This window comes from Paroedura picta, chromosome 9 (assembly GCF_049243985.1).
Source record: "Paroedura picta isolate Pp20150507F chromosome 9, Ppicta_v3.0, whole genome shotgun sequence".
Classification (NCBI taxonomy): Eukaryota; Metazoa; Chordata; class Lepidosauria; order Squamata; family Gekkonidae; genus Paroedura; species Paroedura picta.
Window position 1 is genome coordinate 74,411,868 of NC_135377.1, and position 16,235 is coordinate 74,428,102.

At 51.4% G+C, this 16,235-nt stretch overlaps 1 protein-coding gene across 7 annotated transcripts in view; it reads right to left on the reverse strand.

The window, feature by feature from the left end:
• The window catches only part of TRIO (trio Rho guanine nucleotide exchange factor), a 309,088-nt gene that overhangs the window by 64,946 nt on the left and 227,907 nt on the right, over positions 1–16,235 (reverse strand). For 6 of the 7 annotated variants that reach the window (XM_077353339.1, XM_077353341.1, XM_077353340.1 and 3 more), the window contains exons 35-36: positions 7,620–7,912; positions 6,548–6,718 (exon numbers count right to left, since the gene is read on the reverse strand). In XM_077353339.1, coding sequence (XP_077209454.1) covers positions 6,548–6,718; positions 7,620–7,912 — 464 coding nt within the window. Of the gene's footprint in view, positions 1–274; positions 958–6,547; positions 6,719–7,619; positions 7,913–16,235 lie in introns of those variants that run through there. The other variant, XM_077353345.1, reaches the window with a different exon arrangement.

The window sequence follows — 16,235 nt, forward strand, 5'->3', positions numbered from 1 at the left end:
CTGAAGAGCTGCCACTGGGCAGTGAAATAGGTTTCTCCCAATCAGTTCCCAATTACAACGCTATCAAGGCTTAAATCAATGTTGGTGCGGCTAGAGGCTCCGCTGCCTGCATCTGTCTTGCCCACGCAGAAGAGCTGGGAGGAGTCTGGTAGTGTTCCATGAGCCGCCCTCGGGCTCCACCTGCCCAAGCAGCTCCATAGGGCTCAGTGGCCGATGCCCCCAAGTGCTGGAGGCCCTTCTTCTCCCCCCACCCACCCCCACTTCAGCCCACTTTCCCTTCTACACACGAACAACAGGGGAAAGGACCACACCAAGCCAACCACGGAATACTCTAACACGACTAAACAGCCACGGACAATTCTAAAAGGGAGCAGGGTAATTTGGGCTCACCATTCCTTGGGCCATCGATTTCCCCCAAAGACAAGTGCAGAGTCTAGAAGGTCTCTGGCCCCATTAGCTACAGGGGGCCAATTTATGGCTGCAACTGAAGATAAAAGGTGCTGACAGCAAAGGATTCTGGGTGGGAGTGACAGCCACTGAATCTGGCTCTAAGTAATTTGCAAACAAGCATGCCTGTTTGCTGATTACATGGATCGTTAGATAACTGGAAGGGAAGCAAGGCGTGGCAAGGTGAACCTCCCTTCATATTAGGAAGACAGCACAGACGCACAGCATGCAAAACGGGATGCCCTCATGTGCTTCCCCGCTGGACAGACCCCAAGGCCAACAGGCACACTGCTGCAGAGCAGGCAACGCTGCCCAACGCCTCCTGTGGGAGCAGAAGACAGCTGCCCCCTGACTGTTTCCATCACATCAGGCAAGTTGGAGGGTGCTGCAACGGGCTCTGAGGAGAGAGGGACTCAGGTCAGGGGGGAAGTGGGAGAACACTCGAGAACACTACATGGAGAGGAAGGGAAACGGAGCCAGCGCCGACATGGAGCATAAATCAACATAATGCTGGGGGGAGGAGGGGAGGGAGGAGGAAACAGAAAAGAAAGAGAAAGGAAAAAAGTAAAAAATGATTAGTTGAACAGTAACACAGCAGCTGTCCTGGCAATGTCTAAAACCCAAAACAAGCAAAACACTGAGAGCTACAGGGAAAAACACAATTAGGGACGTGAGTAGAGGTACTGCCAAACAGAAGAAATAAAGAAGGGGGCAAGGAGGTCCCAGTGGTCATTTTGTGACACACATCTTAACATGACCTGACAAAATAAACGGACACAGATGCCAGCCGCACAAAGAGAAGCCCGGAGTTCAGATCCCTGGCCTTCTACGCCTACTTCGACTACTGCTTGGACTTGAACACAGAACAACTCTGCCTTCAACTCTGCCAGGGAGAAGAGCTGCAGGAATCTTGGTGTGGTGATAGGAGAGGCAGCTCTTATTCCCCACCCCCCACATGCAGCCAGTTGGGGGACCTTGGGCTCGCCAGGCACTGAGAAAACGGTTCTGACCGAGCAGGAATATCAGGGCTCCCTCAGCCTCACCCACCCCACAGGGGGTTAAGCCAAGTCTGTTTGAAGCAGAGCAGATTCTGGCTGATGCAGCTGGGCAAAGATCAGTACGAGTCCTCAGCTGCCCTTGTATGGATGTCACTTGGTCTTTCCTAAAGTGATAAGAACATTAGAGTAGCCATGCTGGATCAGGCAAGTGGCCCATCCAGTCCAACACTCCTTGTCCCACAGGGGCCAAAGCCCAGGGGTTATTGGGATGCCCGTCAGCAGATCCAGAACTCCAAAAGCCCGCCCACTGTTACCCCCCCCCCCAGGCACCAAAATACAGAATTTCACTGCCTAGTAACAGTGCTCCATATACACATTATGGCTAAGAGATGATCTAGGTATTTCTCTTTTGCCCCAGAGGGACAGACCAGAACCAATGGGATGAAATTAACTCAAAAGAGATTCCATCTAAACCTCCGGAAGAAGTTCCTGACAGTCAGAGCGGTTCCTCAGTGGAACAGGCTTCCTCGGGAGGTTCTCCATCTTTGAAGGTTTTTAAACAGAGGCTGGATAGCCCTCTGACAGAGAGGCTGATTCTGTGAATGTTCAAGGGAGTAGCAGGTTGCAGTGGATGAGCGATAGGGATGTGAGTGTCCTGCCTAGTGCAGGGGGGTGGACTAGATGACCCAGGAGGTCCCTTCCAACTCTATGATTCTGTGCCGTGCATAACTTTGCAGTCCCTTCTTGCTTGTCCGATCACCAGCTTGCAATGCATTTGCCAAAGCCTGCTTTGCCTTTCCTTTACTGCCCTTGGACTAGCCTTCCACCTACGGAGCACGGGGGGGGGGGGGATGCTCTGTTGCTTGGGATGTGCTTGCCTTCAAGAAGACCCAAATCCATCGGGAGGAACAATGAGGGGGTGGGAGGAGGATAAGATACACGTCCCCTGCTACACCCAGGACGGTAGCTCATTGCCAGGACAGGGTACCAGCCATGGGGCCACCAAAAACTGCCACGTCCTTTCAGGACGAAGGAAGGTGGCCATAGGAGGTGCCCAGGGAGTTGCTAAGCCTGAATTCCCCTGGGCTGCATAGGGCAGGGAATAAGGCAGAGAGCATTCTGAGAGCACACACGAGTGCAGCATTTCACCACATATGATGATGAAATTGGCAGTTTCAAAATATACGAGAGGAATTATTGTAAAGGGTTGTATACCTGAGGCCCTTGGTGAAATCCTGCATGGCTTGGCGTGCAGGGAGGGATGGCCCGGCAATCCAGCGGGATTCTCTGTTGGGTCAGGGAGAAGGCAGCCAGCAAGGAGGGGTAGTTTGTCTCGGACAGGCCAAAAAGTACCCGAATGAGTACTTTTCCCGCTCATCTGAGCTACTGTCCACTCCCTGCGTTCAGGATTTGGCCTTTGGCATGCATCCTCCGCTACCTTAGGCCGTGTCTGAGAAGGTAGAGCAGCGGTTCTCAACCGCTCTGAGCTGGCGTGCATGTGAACGGGTGGTGTGTATGTGCAAGTGCACTTGAGCGCACACAGGAACACAACAGTATTTCTTGTCGTATTGAATTCCCAGAACGCACTCTACCTGGCACCTCAGGGAGAAAGGCAGGTAACAAGGTTGTAAGGCAGTTAAAACACACACACAAATGCAATGGTAAAAAAGGAAACAGAAAGCTTTTAAAAATAAATTAAAGGACGTGTTGTTTTCTGCGCCTTGTGCAGAGAAAAGCAGATCGTGAACAAAGTGAAGTGATCGATATAAAAATGCAACTCAGGGACTCGACAGTGGAGGGAGGGGCGGGATATAAATCAAGAAATAAATAAACTATTAAAAAAGGGAGGTCAAAAGGGGGGGGAGTTCAGATTTATTTTATTGATTTACTAGGAAAAAAGCACATTTTATTGCAAAATAAAATGGGCGCTAGCGGCCAGTCTGGGCTGCGACCTGGGGCGCTCTCCTGGTCGTGGGCTGGTTTGCTGTGGCTGGGAGAAGGCGGGGAAGCCCCCCACACCCCAGAGCGTCTCAGCTCCTTCTCCCGGCCCCGGGAGCGGGCTCGCCGCGTCGACAAGGCAGCGAGCCCCCACCCCCACCCCCACCCCGGAGCGTGCCTGGGGCTTCTCCCGGCTGCAGGAACAGCCTCGCCTCGTCGATGACATGGCGAGGCCGCTCCTGCGACCAGAAGGCGGGCGCCCCCCCCCCCCCGAGCATCGGCGAGAGGATGGCTCGACTGAGCCCCCCCCCCCAGATGGACAGGGTTACCAGGGCTGGAAAGGAGCAGCTCCTTTCTGAAGGTGGGGGAGCACCGGGGGCAGAGGACTCACCGCGTGGGCTGCCAGTTCAGTCTGTGCAGTGAGTCACCGGCCGGGCGAAGCAGCCAATGGGGAGCTGCACATCGGCTGCTCAGCCCTGGATGGACACTTGGAGGGCCCAATCAGGAGCCGCAAAGCGGCTCCTGATTGGGCCCTCTGAGTTTTTATCCCGGACAGGGCCCGCCCTAACTCCTCCCAAACAGCCCTTACCCTTTTATTTAATCCGCTCCGCAGGTGCGGTTTAAGATTAGCAAGAAAGCCCATTGCAACCAGGAATGCAATGGGCGCAAGGACCCAGGGGACACCGGCAGGCACAGACCTCTCTTTCTCTCAGCAGGAGCCATAGCAGGTAATCAGGGGTTGTTTGCAGGGCTCTCTTTGTCTCCGTGAGCCTCTTGTGGCGCAGAGTGGTAAGGCAGCCGTCTGACAGCTTTGCCCATGAGGCTGGGAGTTCAATCCCAGCAGCCGGCTCAAGGTTGACTCAGCCTTCCATCCTTCCGAGGTCGGTAAAATGAGTGCCCAGCTTGCTGGGGGGTAAATGGTAATGACTGGGGAAGGCACTGGCAAACCACCCCATATTGAGTCTGCCAAGAAAACGCTAGAGGGCGTCACCTCAAGGGTCAGACATGACTCGGTGCTTGCACAGGGGATACCTTTACCTTTTACCTTTACCTGTGTCTCCGTGTGTATCTCTCAGGCATCTGAGAGCAAAGTGGCTAGCGTTCATGGAAGGAAGGCAGGAGCTGGAGAGGGAGGGCCAATCAGGGTGTGGTAATAACCCTGATTGGCCCTATTCCAATTTGAACAGCCAGGACACTCTCCACCCCCAGGGCTGTTTCACAAATATATAGAGGAACAATGGATAAGGATTTTTTGCAACTGCAAAGGAGCCACAAACCGCCCTGCTCTCCCCCTCCCCTTGGCTGAACTTTCAGTGTCCAAAAGTCAGCAGGATCCAACTCAAAGTCCAGGGGCACCTTAAAGCTCAGCCGAAGTTTGCTCCAAAGAATCAGCTACGTGCGGAACCCTGCATGAAGCAAGCAGCTGAGTCAGTCTGAAGCAGCACACCCAGCTTGTCCTGCCACTTCACACCGGCCCGGCTGCCCCAAGGCGCCACTCTCCACACTAGCGGTATACTACGAAAGGGGGTGGGGAGGGGAAAAGGAGATGACCGCAAAGCATGTGTGCATGCCTAATGGGCATGGGGGGGGGAGCTCACAGAGAGAGAGAAAGAGAGAGACAGAGAGGGTGGGAGAGAGAGAGGGGGGGGGTGGGTGGGCAGGGTGCCTGTCAACAACAGCCAATAGGTGCAGAGCAACCAGCACGCCCATCAGCTGAGGATTACAGGGGCCCCACCTGCTCCATTTCACTGCCTTGCCAACTGGAGAAGCATGGAAATGAAGCAAGTGGGGGGGGGGGGAGGGGGAGGCCAGTGTGCCAACCAAGATGGTGATGAAGTTCTGAAGTTTTTCAATTTTGCTGAAACCAAAAAAGGTAAAGGGGTATTTGTGCCTTTTGGATTTGGCCAAATTGTTTTCAGCTGGATCCAATAGTACTTTTTTTTTTTGCACATGCCTAGTATCTAGCAGTGGAAAGGTGAGAGAGGATTGCCCCCCCCCCTCTGCCCCACGGTCTCCCTGCCCGAGCTTCTGGAGGGGGCTCAGATGTGGTGCTGAGGGGCCCTAGGCTGTCTCAGGGGTTGGGATGCCCCAGCTGAGGCGGCCTTCTTGGAAGCAGCTCAGGTTTCCATGGGCCTGTCTCAGGCCATAGCAGGCCCCACACCCTGTGACACCCACATGCTTAGTCGGAGCACAAAGGGGGGGGGGGACTGAAGACTGTCCCTTGTTGTGGACAGTCTGCCACTTCTCTACAGGGGATTGGGATCGATTGTGATGCTCCTCCCTGTAGGCTTGCAGACCACCTGTGCAATGGAGGAATTGCACCCAGGACAACTGCATGGCTGCCCCTGGGCTCCTGCTCTCCGGCTAAAGGGCCGGAGGAGCCCCTTGGTTTTCTGAGGATTCACCATGAAAAGATGGGGACAGTGGGAAGGACGACAGAGGAACATTCGGGAGGAATTTGACAAGGCAAACTCATTTCAAACTCCATGACGGCGATGGAGCAATACTTTCCCATCACCCTCCCATCCTTGCTTCAGAATTCATGGGGAGATAGGCTGCTTGGCAGCCATCTAGGCTCATTTTGCTAAGCACTTTGCAAATAAAACACCGCACATCCATTCAGACTTGGACTCTACATTAAAAACAACAGGATCAGGGGCACAATCTGTCCAGTTGTGTGGGAGCTTTCAGCTTATGCAGACTGAAGATGTGAACCGGATCCTGAAAAGTCTGAGGCTTACCACCTTTCTGCATGGCCCTGAATCTCCTGGCAGGAGGAGACCAAGGCTGTTTCAGTCCCATCACCAGAGCACTTAAGCCAGCCCCCCATACAGTGAATTCACTGGAGCCCTTTGCTTTGTAATGCACCAAGTGTGCATGGGAGGGAAGCTTGGGGAAGTCCATGGGTCAAGGGACAGTGTAACAGTACCCTCGTACCATCTGGGACCTACCCTCGAATAGGGCAGGCGATCCAGAAGGATCCTGACAGGCGATCCAGAAGGATCCCAGGGCCAGTGGCATCAGAAGCCGCCCAGAGGTCCAGCCAGGAAAAGGAGCAGGATGCTCTGGTCTTCTGCCGCTTGTTTTGGTGCCCCATTAAGAGCACAGGTATGACCCCCCGATTCCCCAGGCCCGGGCGGCTTCAGCCTCAGGATGGTGCCTACCTTGTCCTCTTGAGAGTCCGGCTGGAGCAGGCTGTGCTGCTGGATGGCCATCGGAGGGGGAAGGGGCACAGCGTCAGGCCCCTCCTCGCCCTCTTCCTCGCCACAGCTCTGCATGCCCGAGGAGGAGGATTTGGAGAGGGTGCCGCTACTCAAGCCTTCATTGCGTCCTCTCTGCAAAAGGGACAAGCAGCAGCAGAGGTCGGTGTTTCTGTCCACGAGGCGTCACACACAGTTTCTCAGGGATCCACACTGCACACCTGCCCCGTCCTTTGAGCCCTTCTGCAGACGAGGGGCAGGGGCCAAGGAAATCCCTACTCCTGACTGGATATTCCTGCAGCTCAGGTTTTATTTTTAAATTGCTCAGCTGAGAGTGGCGATTAATAAATATAATAATTCACTTGCTCTATCTGATTTCCATTCACCTGCCAGTTGTATTTGTATCTTGTCTTCCCAAAGACCATTATTTTGGTTTGTTCACAGTTTATTCTAAGTTGATGTTCAGAACAGTAGTCTCTACTTTCTTTAAAAACAATAACAAATTAATCCAACCCACATTGTGAGGACAGCCAACTTGTTAGAAGTTTCTAGAGAAAATTTTTTGTATATAAATCAAGAAGTGACCAAATAATTTAGAGATGTAGTAGAGTTCTGATCTAATAATAATAATAATAATAACAATAATAATAGTAATAGTAATAGTAGGAGGCAATTAATTTTCTAATAACCAGACACCGTTTTGTTGTACATCAGAGGAAGGCAGGAGAGTTGAAACGTGTTTGGTGTTTTCTGTTGTCCTTTGATCAACTGCATGCGTACAGGAGAGGTTTTTTCAGTGTATGGGCAGTGTAAACTCATTTAAAGTTTTCAAAACTATATTAATTTTGAAGTTTGATTACTTAATCCCTTTTGATCTGTTTCCTGGCTGAGTTTGCCTACCCCTTTCCCACATCCCGGAACACCCAAGACACGTTCTGTGATGCTTCTGGGAAGGCAGGTCTGCCGCTCGGGCTCCCTCCGGAGGTGCCTGGCCAGCAGGCACATGAGTCAGGCCACGCGTCCCCGGCCCACGTACCTCTTCCAGGGTTTCATCCTGCGGTGTGGCAGCACTGTCATCCGAGTCCTTCTGGGAGCCGGCCTCCGTGCTCTTGCGGACCTCCCGGCTCTTCTTGTGTTTGTGGGCCAGCTTCTTCACGTGGCCATCTGCCTTGCCGCTACTCAGCCGCCTGACGGGGCTAGTGAGCCATTTCCTCAGGGTGTTGCCTGGGCGTTTGGGGCCTGGGGAACTCTGCGCACCGAGCATGTGGGGCTGAAGTGACGCTACTGAAGCAGGAGGGCTAGCATCGTTGCTGGACACTGAAAGAGAATCTGAATAAGAAAATGTGAGGCCATTAAATAGAGGAAAAGCAATTTTGAACAGAAGGCTTTCATTTAGAAAATCCCTGAGCCCTGTGTTGAATTTCTGGGAGGATCCGCAGTGCCCAGAACAGAGTCCGAAAGCAATGGTGAGAAAAGTTTTCTAGTTCTTTACTTACAAGTAGGCCAGGGTGAACTCCCTGTGCAACACGATTTTGTCTCTTGCCTTTGCATGGCTCCTGTGGCCTCATCTGCACCCACCTGATTCTGTGATGCTGGCCAGGAAGAACCTCTTTGGAGGTTTGGACTGACTGGAACTTTCACTTGGAGGTTTAAAATTTTTTCTTTTGGCAGTAGAAGGGCTAGGGGAAGAATAAATTGCTCACCAACTGCACCCATCAGAGCTTTAGAAATGCAAATGGCAGCGGTGGCTGGATAAATGGCAAGTTACTCACACATACCCCTCCAGCTAGAAAGGCGACACCAAGCTAGGAAGAGAGTTGCTGGAGGTTTAAAATGCTAGAGGCATCCCTTCATGGAGATTTCTGCCATGCAGATGATCCATCAGTGAACATTAATAGCTGGGTCAGCCAGGCCACGCAGAACACTTCCAGGTGAGAGCTGGGCATTCCCAAGCATGTGGGGCACTGACAGGGGAAAGTTGTGCATGATCCGTCCAGCCTTCAGGTTCACAGAGGGTACAGCTATAGCATGCAATGTGAAAGTGCAATCCTGCAGCAATAGCGCATGTGAGCCAGACAGAGTCCTGTGTGCAGTTCTGGAGGCCTCACTTCAAAAAGGCCACAACAAAATGGAGAGGGTTCAGAGAAGAGCAACGAGGAGGATCTGGGGCCAAGGGACCAGGAGGAAAGGCTGAGGGACTTTGGAAGAGGGGACAGCATGGCTCTACTGACATATTTGAAAGGCCAGTGAACAAATAAATTCGTTTAGGCTCAATCAATTCAGGCTCAATAAATTCGTTCAGGTCTCAGGTATCATGGCTGGAACATAACGGCTCCCTGCAATGAGAATAGCACCAATCTTGAAATAGTGTGCCCACTCTTCCCCTTATAGACTGCAAACTACAGGAGCAAATCACAACCTTATTTCAGACTTTGTTTTTCGGGAGGTGGTAAAGCAATATCTTGGCTGGACTTTACCAGAGTGCAAGTTGGGGCTCAGCAAATAACAAGATCCCTCACACAAGACAACTGCCTACACACACCCTGAAGGGACAGAGCAAGGCTGGCCAACCATTTCCATGAGGAGATCATAATCTATGCATGTTAGCCTTGCCACTTTCCTATTTTTAAAAAGAGAGAGGGAGAGAGAGAGAGAAACCCTGTTAACAATATTTTCAAAATTTATACAGAATAAAGAAAAGTAAAGTAAAAATTATCTTCGTACTACGTGGCTTTATTGTAGGATCCAACCAGAACGGTTTCTCGGTATCCCCGATTTTCAAAGGGTAACTTTCTTCAGTGGTTGTCCTCTCACTTGTAAGTAAATTGGTACTTCAATACCTCAATTAAATCTATCAAATTGTTTGGTGTAGTAGTTAGGAGTGTGGACTTCTAATCTGGCATGCCGGGTTCGATTCTGCACTCCCCCACATGCAACCAGCTGGGTGACCTTGGGCTTGCCACGGTACTGATAAAACTGTTTTGACCGGGTAGTGATATCAGGGCTCTCTCAGCCTCACCCACCCCACAGGGTGTCTGTTGTGGGGAGAGGAAAGAGAAGGCGACTGAAGCCACTTTGAGCCTCCTTCGGGTAGGGAAAAGCGGCATATAAGAACCAACTCTTCTTCTTCAACTCTTCTAAAGTATACCCCGGCCTTTGGCTCTGCATTGTAGGGATGCTAGGGATGCCACTCCCTCCCTCCCAGAAATCCACCCATGCATTCTGCTCTGGACATGTTTGCATTGTTATAGTCCGTTACCTCTATTATAGTTTTACTGTTAATATTATTATCGTTATTATGAAAAACTGAGCTCCATGTACTGTTTTCTACATTTTATGTAAGCCTCCCTGAGTCTCAGGGGAGGGTGGTATATAAATACAAAAATAAAATAATTAAAATTAAATTAAAGGCCAGTCCTATGGTCACTATTTTAAGAACTTTGTGGCAAGTTCTTAAAGAGATGGGAATACCAGAGCATCTTATCTGTCTCTTGAGAAACCTATATGCAGGTCAAGAAGCAACAATGAGAACTGGGCATGGAATCACTGATTGGTTCAAAATTGAGAAAGGAGTTTGGCAAGGCTGTATACTGTCACCTTACCTATTTAACTTGTATGCGGAGCACATCATGAGAAAGGGTTAGAGGAGTCACAAATTGGGATCAAGACTGCAGGGAGAAATATCAACAACCTCAGATATGCAGATGATACCACTCTAATGGCAGAAAGTGAAGAGGAACGAAAGAGCCTGTTGATGCGGGTGAAGGAGGAGAGTGCAAAAGTTGGCTTGAAACTCAACATCAAGAAAACTAAGATCATGGCATCCGGCCCTCTCAATTCCTGGTAAATAGATGGGGAAGAAATGGAGGTAGTGTCAGATTTTAATTTTCTGGGCTCCAAGATCAATGCTGATGGGGACTGCAGCAAAGAAATTAAAAGACGCTTGCTCCTGGTTAGTGAAAATCTGCAGATTTGAGGCCTACTGCACAGCGTTATTCTGCAGACAAAACTGGATGCTGTTGTGGAGGTTCTTTTGTCTCCGGTTTCAGCTGCACAACAATGCTGTGCAGGCCTCAAGGTTTTCAATTCAACTACAACCTGTGTGGGAGGCCTTAAATGTTTCTTCTCCACCACAACCCTGTCCAAAGTAGCCCTTTCTGCCTGGGGAGCTGATCTTTATACTCTGCAGATGAGCTGTAATTCCAGGAGCTCTCCAGGCCCCACCTGGATGTTGGTTACCTCTGGGTTGGAAATATTCCTGGAGGTTTGGAGGTGGGAGTTCAAAATCATACAATGCCTGCAGAGCTGATCATTATACTCTAGAAACTATGGTAGGGCCATGCAGGCTCCAGTTGGGAGTGAGTGGTGCAGGTGTGTCCCTCCTGGGCTATGGGCTATGGCCAGCCGTTACCACAACTATCTGCATTTTGGGGTGCAGACCGACAGACCAGCATCAGTCCTGTGAGTCTGGAAAGTGCAGGAAGATCTAAACAAAGAATATTTACAGCCTGAAACTGTAAATAGTGAACAAGTAAATGGCTAGAGAGACATGGGAACTGAATAACTTTTTTCAACCTTGGCCTGGCAAATAAAAACCTAGTATTAAAAACCTTATTAAGGTTAAGACTGCTGTGTACAGAGAGACTTTCTCTTAGGGTTGCCAGCTTCCATGTGAGGCTCTCTACCCCACCTCCCTCATGGGGAGTCTGCTATGGGGAGAGGAAGAGAAGATGATTGGAAACTGCTTTGAGACACCTGAGGCCTGCTGGGTTACTGTGGCCCATTCCCAGTTCTCCCAGGCCCCTCACAGCCCCACATACATCACAGGTTGTCTATTGTGGGGAGACATAGGGAAAAGGTGTTTGTAAACCCCTCTGAGACTCCTTTGGGTAGTAAACAACAGGGTATAAAATCCAGTTCTTCTTCTAAGGAGCAACCATGAAAGAAGCATGTGGGCACATAACATTTTATCAACAGTGAAAAAATGGAGACAGAAGGAGCAGGTACTGTGTACTGTGGCTATTATGGCAGGGGAACATTTCAGTGTCTGTAGCCTAATTCACACAAGAAGGGAAATGATGCAGAACTGGGAGGAATTGGTTGCCCTGTAATCTTCCCCTATGAAGAGTCTCCAGTCTGATTTCCCCTTCACATATCTGAAGACATGGCTCTGGAAAGCTCATTTCTAACCACTCTGCCACAATTCCCAAAGGTCAGTCTTCTCCCACACTCAACAAACATTCCAAACCACAAGTTCTTGACACCAAGATCTCCACACCCATACCCTCATTTGTCACCATGCCACCACAACCTCCCACACAAAACACACATTCAACCCCATGCCCTTACAGACTGGACAACTCCTCCCCTTCCTCTTCCCACTGCCAAGCTCTAGCGCCCGTTGTATTTCTGGATACAATGGGGTTTGCCCCTAGTTTAAAGTAAGTTCACAACAAAAGTAGAACCTTTGTTCCTTCTTACAACCAGATTAGAAGCTGCCACTCTTAACCAGTACACCAATCTGGTTTTAAGGGAGAAGTACAATCTCACCTTGCGTTCAGTGTGAATTTTTGGCATATCACATAAACCATAACACTGTGGACTTCACCCAAGCAAAGCAAGACTTCTCATGCTCATCTAAGGGGGGCACCTTGACCCCATATTTCTTAAATATTACTTTGGAAGCCATAACAACTTCCAAAGGTAACTACTGTCCTCAGAGGGAATAAAGAAAGCAAAGTATGGTAAGCCAGACTATACAACAATGAATGCAGCAAAAGCTAACAGGTCTTCTCCCCGCAGCAGCCAACAAGGAACTAACGGAAAGGGTATTCTCATTAGCCAGTTTGAGAGCCAGCTTGGTGTAGTGGTTAGGAGTGCGGACTTCTAATCTGGCATGCTGGGTTCGATTCTTCACTCCCCCACATGCAGCCAGCTGGGTGACCTTGGGCTCGCCACGGCACTGATAAAACTGTTCTGACCGAGCAGCAATATCTGGGCTCTCTCAGCCCCACCCCCCACTTTTGCACGTCTGGGGAACCTGAAGAGGTGGGTTCCCAAGTGGGCACAGATGTCAAATCAGTACCATAGGCCACCTTAAACGGAGACACCCCATTAGATGTGTGTACTCTGTTGTTATAAGCGAATTCCGCTAGTGGCAGCAGAGCACCCCAACCAGACTGTTGGTGATTGATAAAATATCTCAAGTACTGTTCAAGGATCTGATTCACCCATTCAGTCTGGCCATTGGCCTCTGGGTGATAGCCTGAGGTAAGAGCCTGTTCTACCCCCAGCAAACTCAGGAGCTCCCGCCAGAACTTGGCAACAAACTGTGAGCCTCTAACCTTCAGGATCTGTCCCAGGATCCCGTGCAGTTTGAACACATGTTCCACAAACAGGGATGCAAGTTTCAGGACAGAGGGCACTCCTGCACATGGGATGAAGTGGGCCTGTTTTGAAAATGCGTCTACCACCACCCAAATCACGGTCTTCCCATGGCTGGGTGGGAGGTCCATAATAAAGTCCATTGTGATCTCTTTCCAAGGGGAAGAGGGCGTGGGCAGTGGTTGCAGCAGCCCTTTCCGTTTCCCCCCCATGGGTTTGGAAGGCATACGGGACACCCTTGTATGTACAGCTCCACATCTTTGCGAAAAGTGAGCCACCAATAGTGCCGCCGAACTAGGTGAAGCGTCTTTACAAAGCCCAAGTGCCCCGCCGCTTTAAAGTCGTGGCACAGTTTTAAAATGTCTTTTCACGCTGCCGCGGGCGCAAACAGCATATCCCCCTTGAAAAACAGACTCTCCTTTTCAAGAAGGTCCGGCCAGAGGCAGGCAAATTCCGGATCTTTCGAGACGTCCTTCTGCGCTCAGCCCCCAGGGACCGGTCTCCCTCCTGCCGTTTGGCTTCGCGTCACCACATCCAACCCCAACTGGGAGGGGGTGAACATCGTGTTCACCAATCGGTCGCATTTACAGTCATATTGGGGGAGGCGCAAGAGTGCATCGGCCAAAAAGTTCATTTTGTCTGGCAGATGTTTTAGGGTGAAATTGACACGCAAGAAAAACTCCGCCCACCGCATCTGCTTCACTGACAGTGAGCGGGGCTGTTTCAGGGCTTGCAAATTTTTGTGATCAGTCCAAACAACAAAGGGGTGTGCGGAACCCTCCAGCCAATGCCACCAGGTAGCCAAGGCAAGTTTGACGGCGGCTGCCTCTTTTTCCCAAATTGCCCAGTTCTTTTCGGGGCCCAAAAGCTTTTTGGAAATGTATGCAAGCGGGTGCAGCTTGCCATCCTCCCCTTCCTGGAGGATCACGACCCCCATTGCCACATCCAAAGAACCTACTTGCACCGTGAACATGGGCTAGCACCCGTTCAGTGGTGAACAGCGCCTTTAAGCGCTCAAAAGCCACTTGGCATCGCTCTGACCAGGTCAATGGGGCATTCGGCTTGGCCGCTTGTTTCCCCCCCCTTTAGTTTTCAACAAGTCTGTTAGGGGCAGTGCCACTTTGGCGAAGTTGGGGCTGAATGGCCAGTAGAAAGTGGCGAACCCTAGGAAACTTTGCAATTGTTTGTGTGTGCGGGGCGGCTCCGAAGCAAGTAAGTCCTGGATCTTTCCTGGGTCCATCTCAATGCCCGCACCGGACACTCGGTAGCCTAGGAAGTCTACACAGTCCTTGAGTAACTCACATTTGGACAGTTTTGCATAGAGGTGGATTGCCCGCAACCTGCGCAACACCTCCTGCACCAACTGCACATGGTCAGAGGGCTCTTCTGAGTACAGTAGAATGTCATCCAAATAAACCAGGGCTCCTTTGTACAATAAATCATGCATCACTTCATTAGTCATACTCATGAACACGCCCAGAGCACGGGCCAACCCGAACGGCATAGTGGTGTACTCAAATTGTCCATAGGGGGTGTTGAAAGCCGTCAAATACGTGCCCCTCCTTGATTCGCACCCAGTAGTACGCCTCCCTCAAGTCCAGTTTAGTAAAAATCCATGCCTTCCCCAAATGGCTAAGCAAGTCCTTAATTAAAGGCAACGGGTAGGCGTTGGACATGAAAACGGCATTTAAGCCCCGGTAATCCGTGCACAGCCTAAGGGTACGGTCTTTCTTTTCACAAACATTACTGGTGTCGCCAGGGGGGGAGGTGGTGGGGTGGATAAAACCTCTGGCCAATTTTTTGTCAAGGAAGGCGCATAGCTCCTGCATTTTGCGCGGACTCATGGAATACACCTTGGCGCGTGGGAGGAGCTCCCCAGGTTTGAGCTCGATTGCACAGTCTGTTTTGTGGTGAGGTGGAAGCTGGTTGCACTCCTTTTCTGCAAACACATCCTGCAAGTCCCAATACTCACGGACCAACCCCCAACAGGGTGGCGATTTCATCCCGCCCTTCCATGGCAGGACTCTCTGGTTTCGGGCGGCGGTGGTCCCGGCAGCCCGGGTCCAGGAACTGTACCTTCTCTGTCTGCCACTGGATGCTAGGGTCTTGCTTGCGCAGCCAATCTAAACCCAGTACGCATGGGAAAGCCGAGCTGGGTGTCACCACCAGCTGGATCTTCTTGGAGGGGCACTGGGCTAAAAAATGACCTTACCCCCCACATCCTAGGCAGAGACCATTCTCCTGGCACCGGCTGCGCTCCGCCGCATCTGGCACTGCTGTCTTTATGGTGGGGCCTTTTTTTGGCGTGGAGGTCTTGGTCATCACTTTTGGCTTCTCTCCGCCCAGCTCAGCCGCCACACGCATCTGCTTCTCCACATCTCCCACTAGGCGCATCCAGCCCATCACAGTCTCGGGGTCGTCCAGGTTTAGGCATTTCTGCACCAATTCTCGGCACAAGCCTTTTTGTAATGCGCAGATGCGCTGCGCTTCTACCCAGTGTGGCATGGCAGCGGCCAACTTCCGGAATTCCCTTGTGTACTGGCTCACTGTCATCGCCCCTTGCTTCAGGCCATGTAGGGTCATCTCAGCCATCTCCACCTCGAACGGCTTCTTGAACCTCTTTCTCATGCAGCAGATGAGGCGGTCATAGTTTCAAACTTCGGCCGGGGTGTACCGGTAGAGGTTCATGAACCATTTGGCCGCTTCACCATCCATGCAATCACCGGTGAAACGAATTCGGTCCGCGTTGTCGGGGAAGGTGTGGCCAACTTCCATCATGTACGCCTGGAGCTGAATCAAGAATCTATGGAATGCGTTGGGGTCCCCACTGAAACGGGTCCGGAAACGCCATTAGTGGCGGGCTTCAGCCAACATGGCCGGCGGTGGCCCTGGTGGCCCAGCCCGAGCGTCTCCCAGCAGAGGTGCATGCGGTCCTGCCTAAGCGTCTTCTCGCGGGGTAGCGGGTGCCCCTCAATCTCCCGGTTGTTGGCCCCACGCGGCTGCCCCATATCCGGGTGCGGGGCCCCAACTCCTGCTCCCGGAGCTTGGAGGCCGATGGCCATGCCACCTTCTGGAACCAACGCTGGACAGCGCAGCTCGGTCAGGAAAAACGGGCGCCCCTCTGCAAGTCTTTGCCCAGTTCGTCCGTCACTGTGGCCAGCCATTCTTACTGCCACTCCATGCAATTGCAGAGATACAGATTCTCGTCGGAGCGCGGGTCCCCATTCGACCCCAGCCCCAAGGTCATTGTATCTGAAAAAGTGCTGCC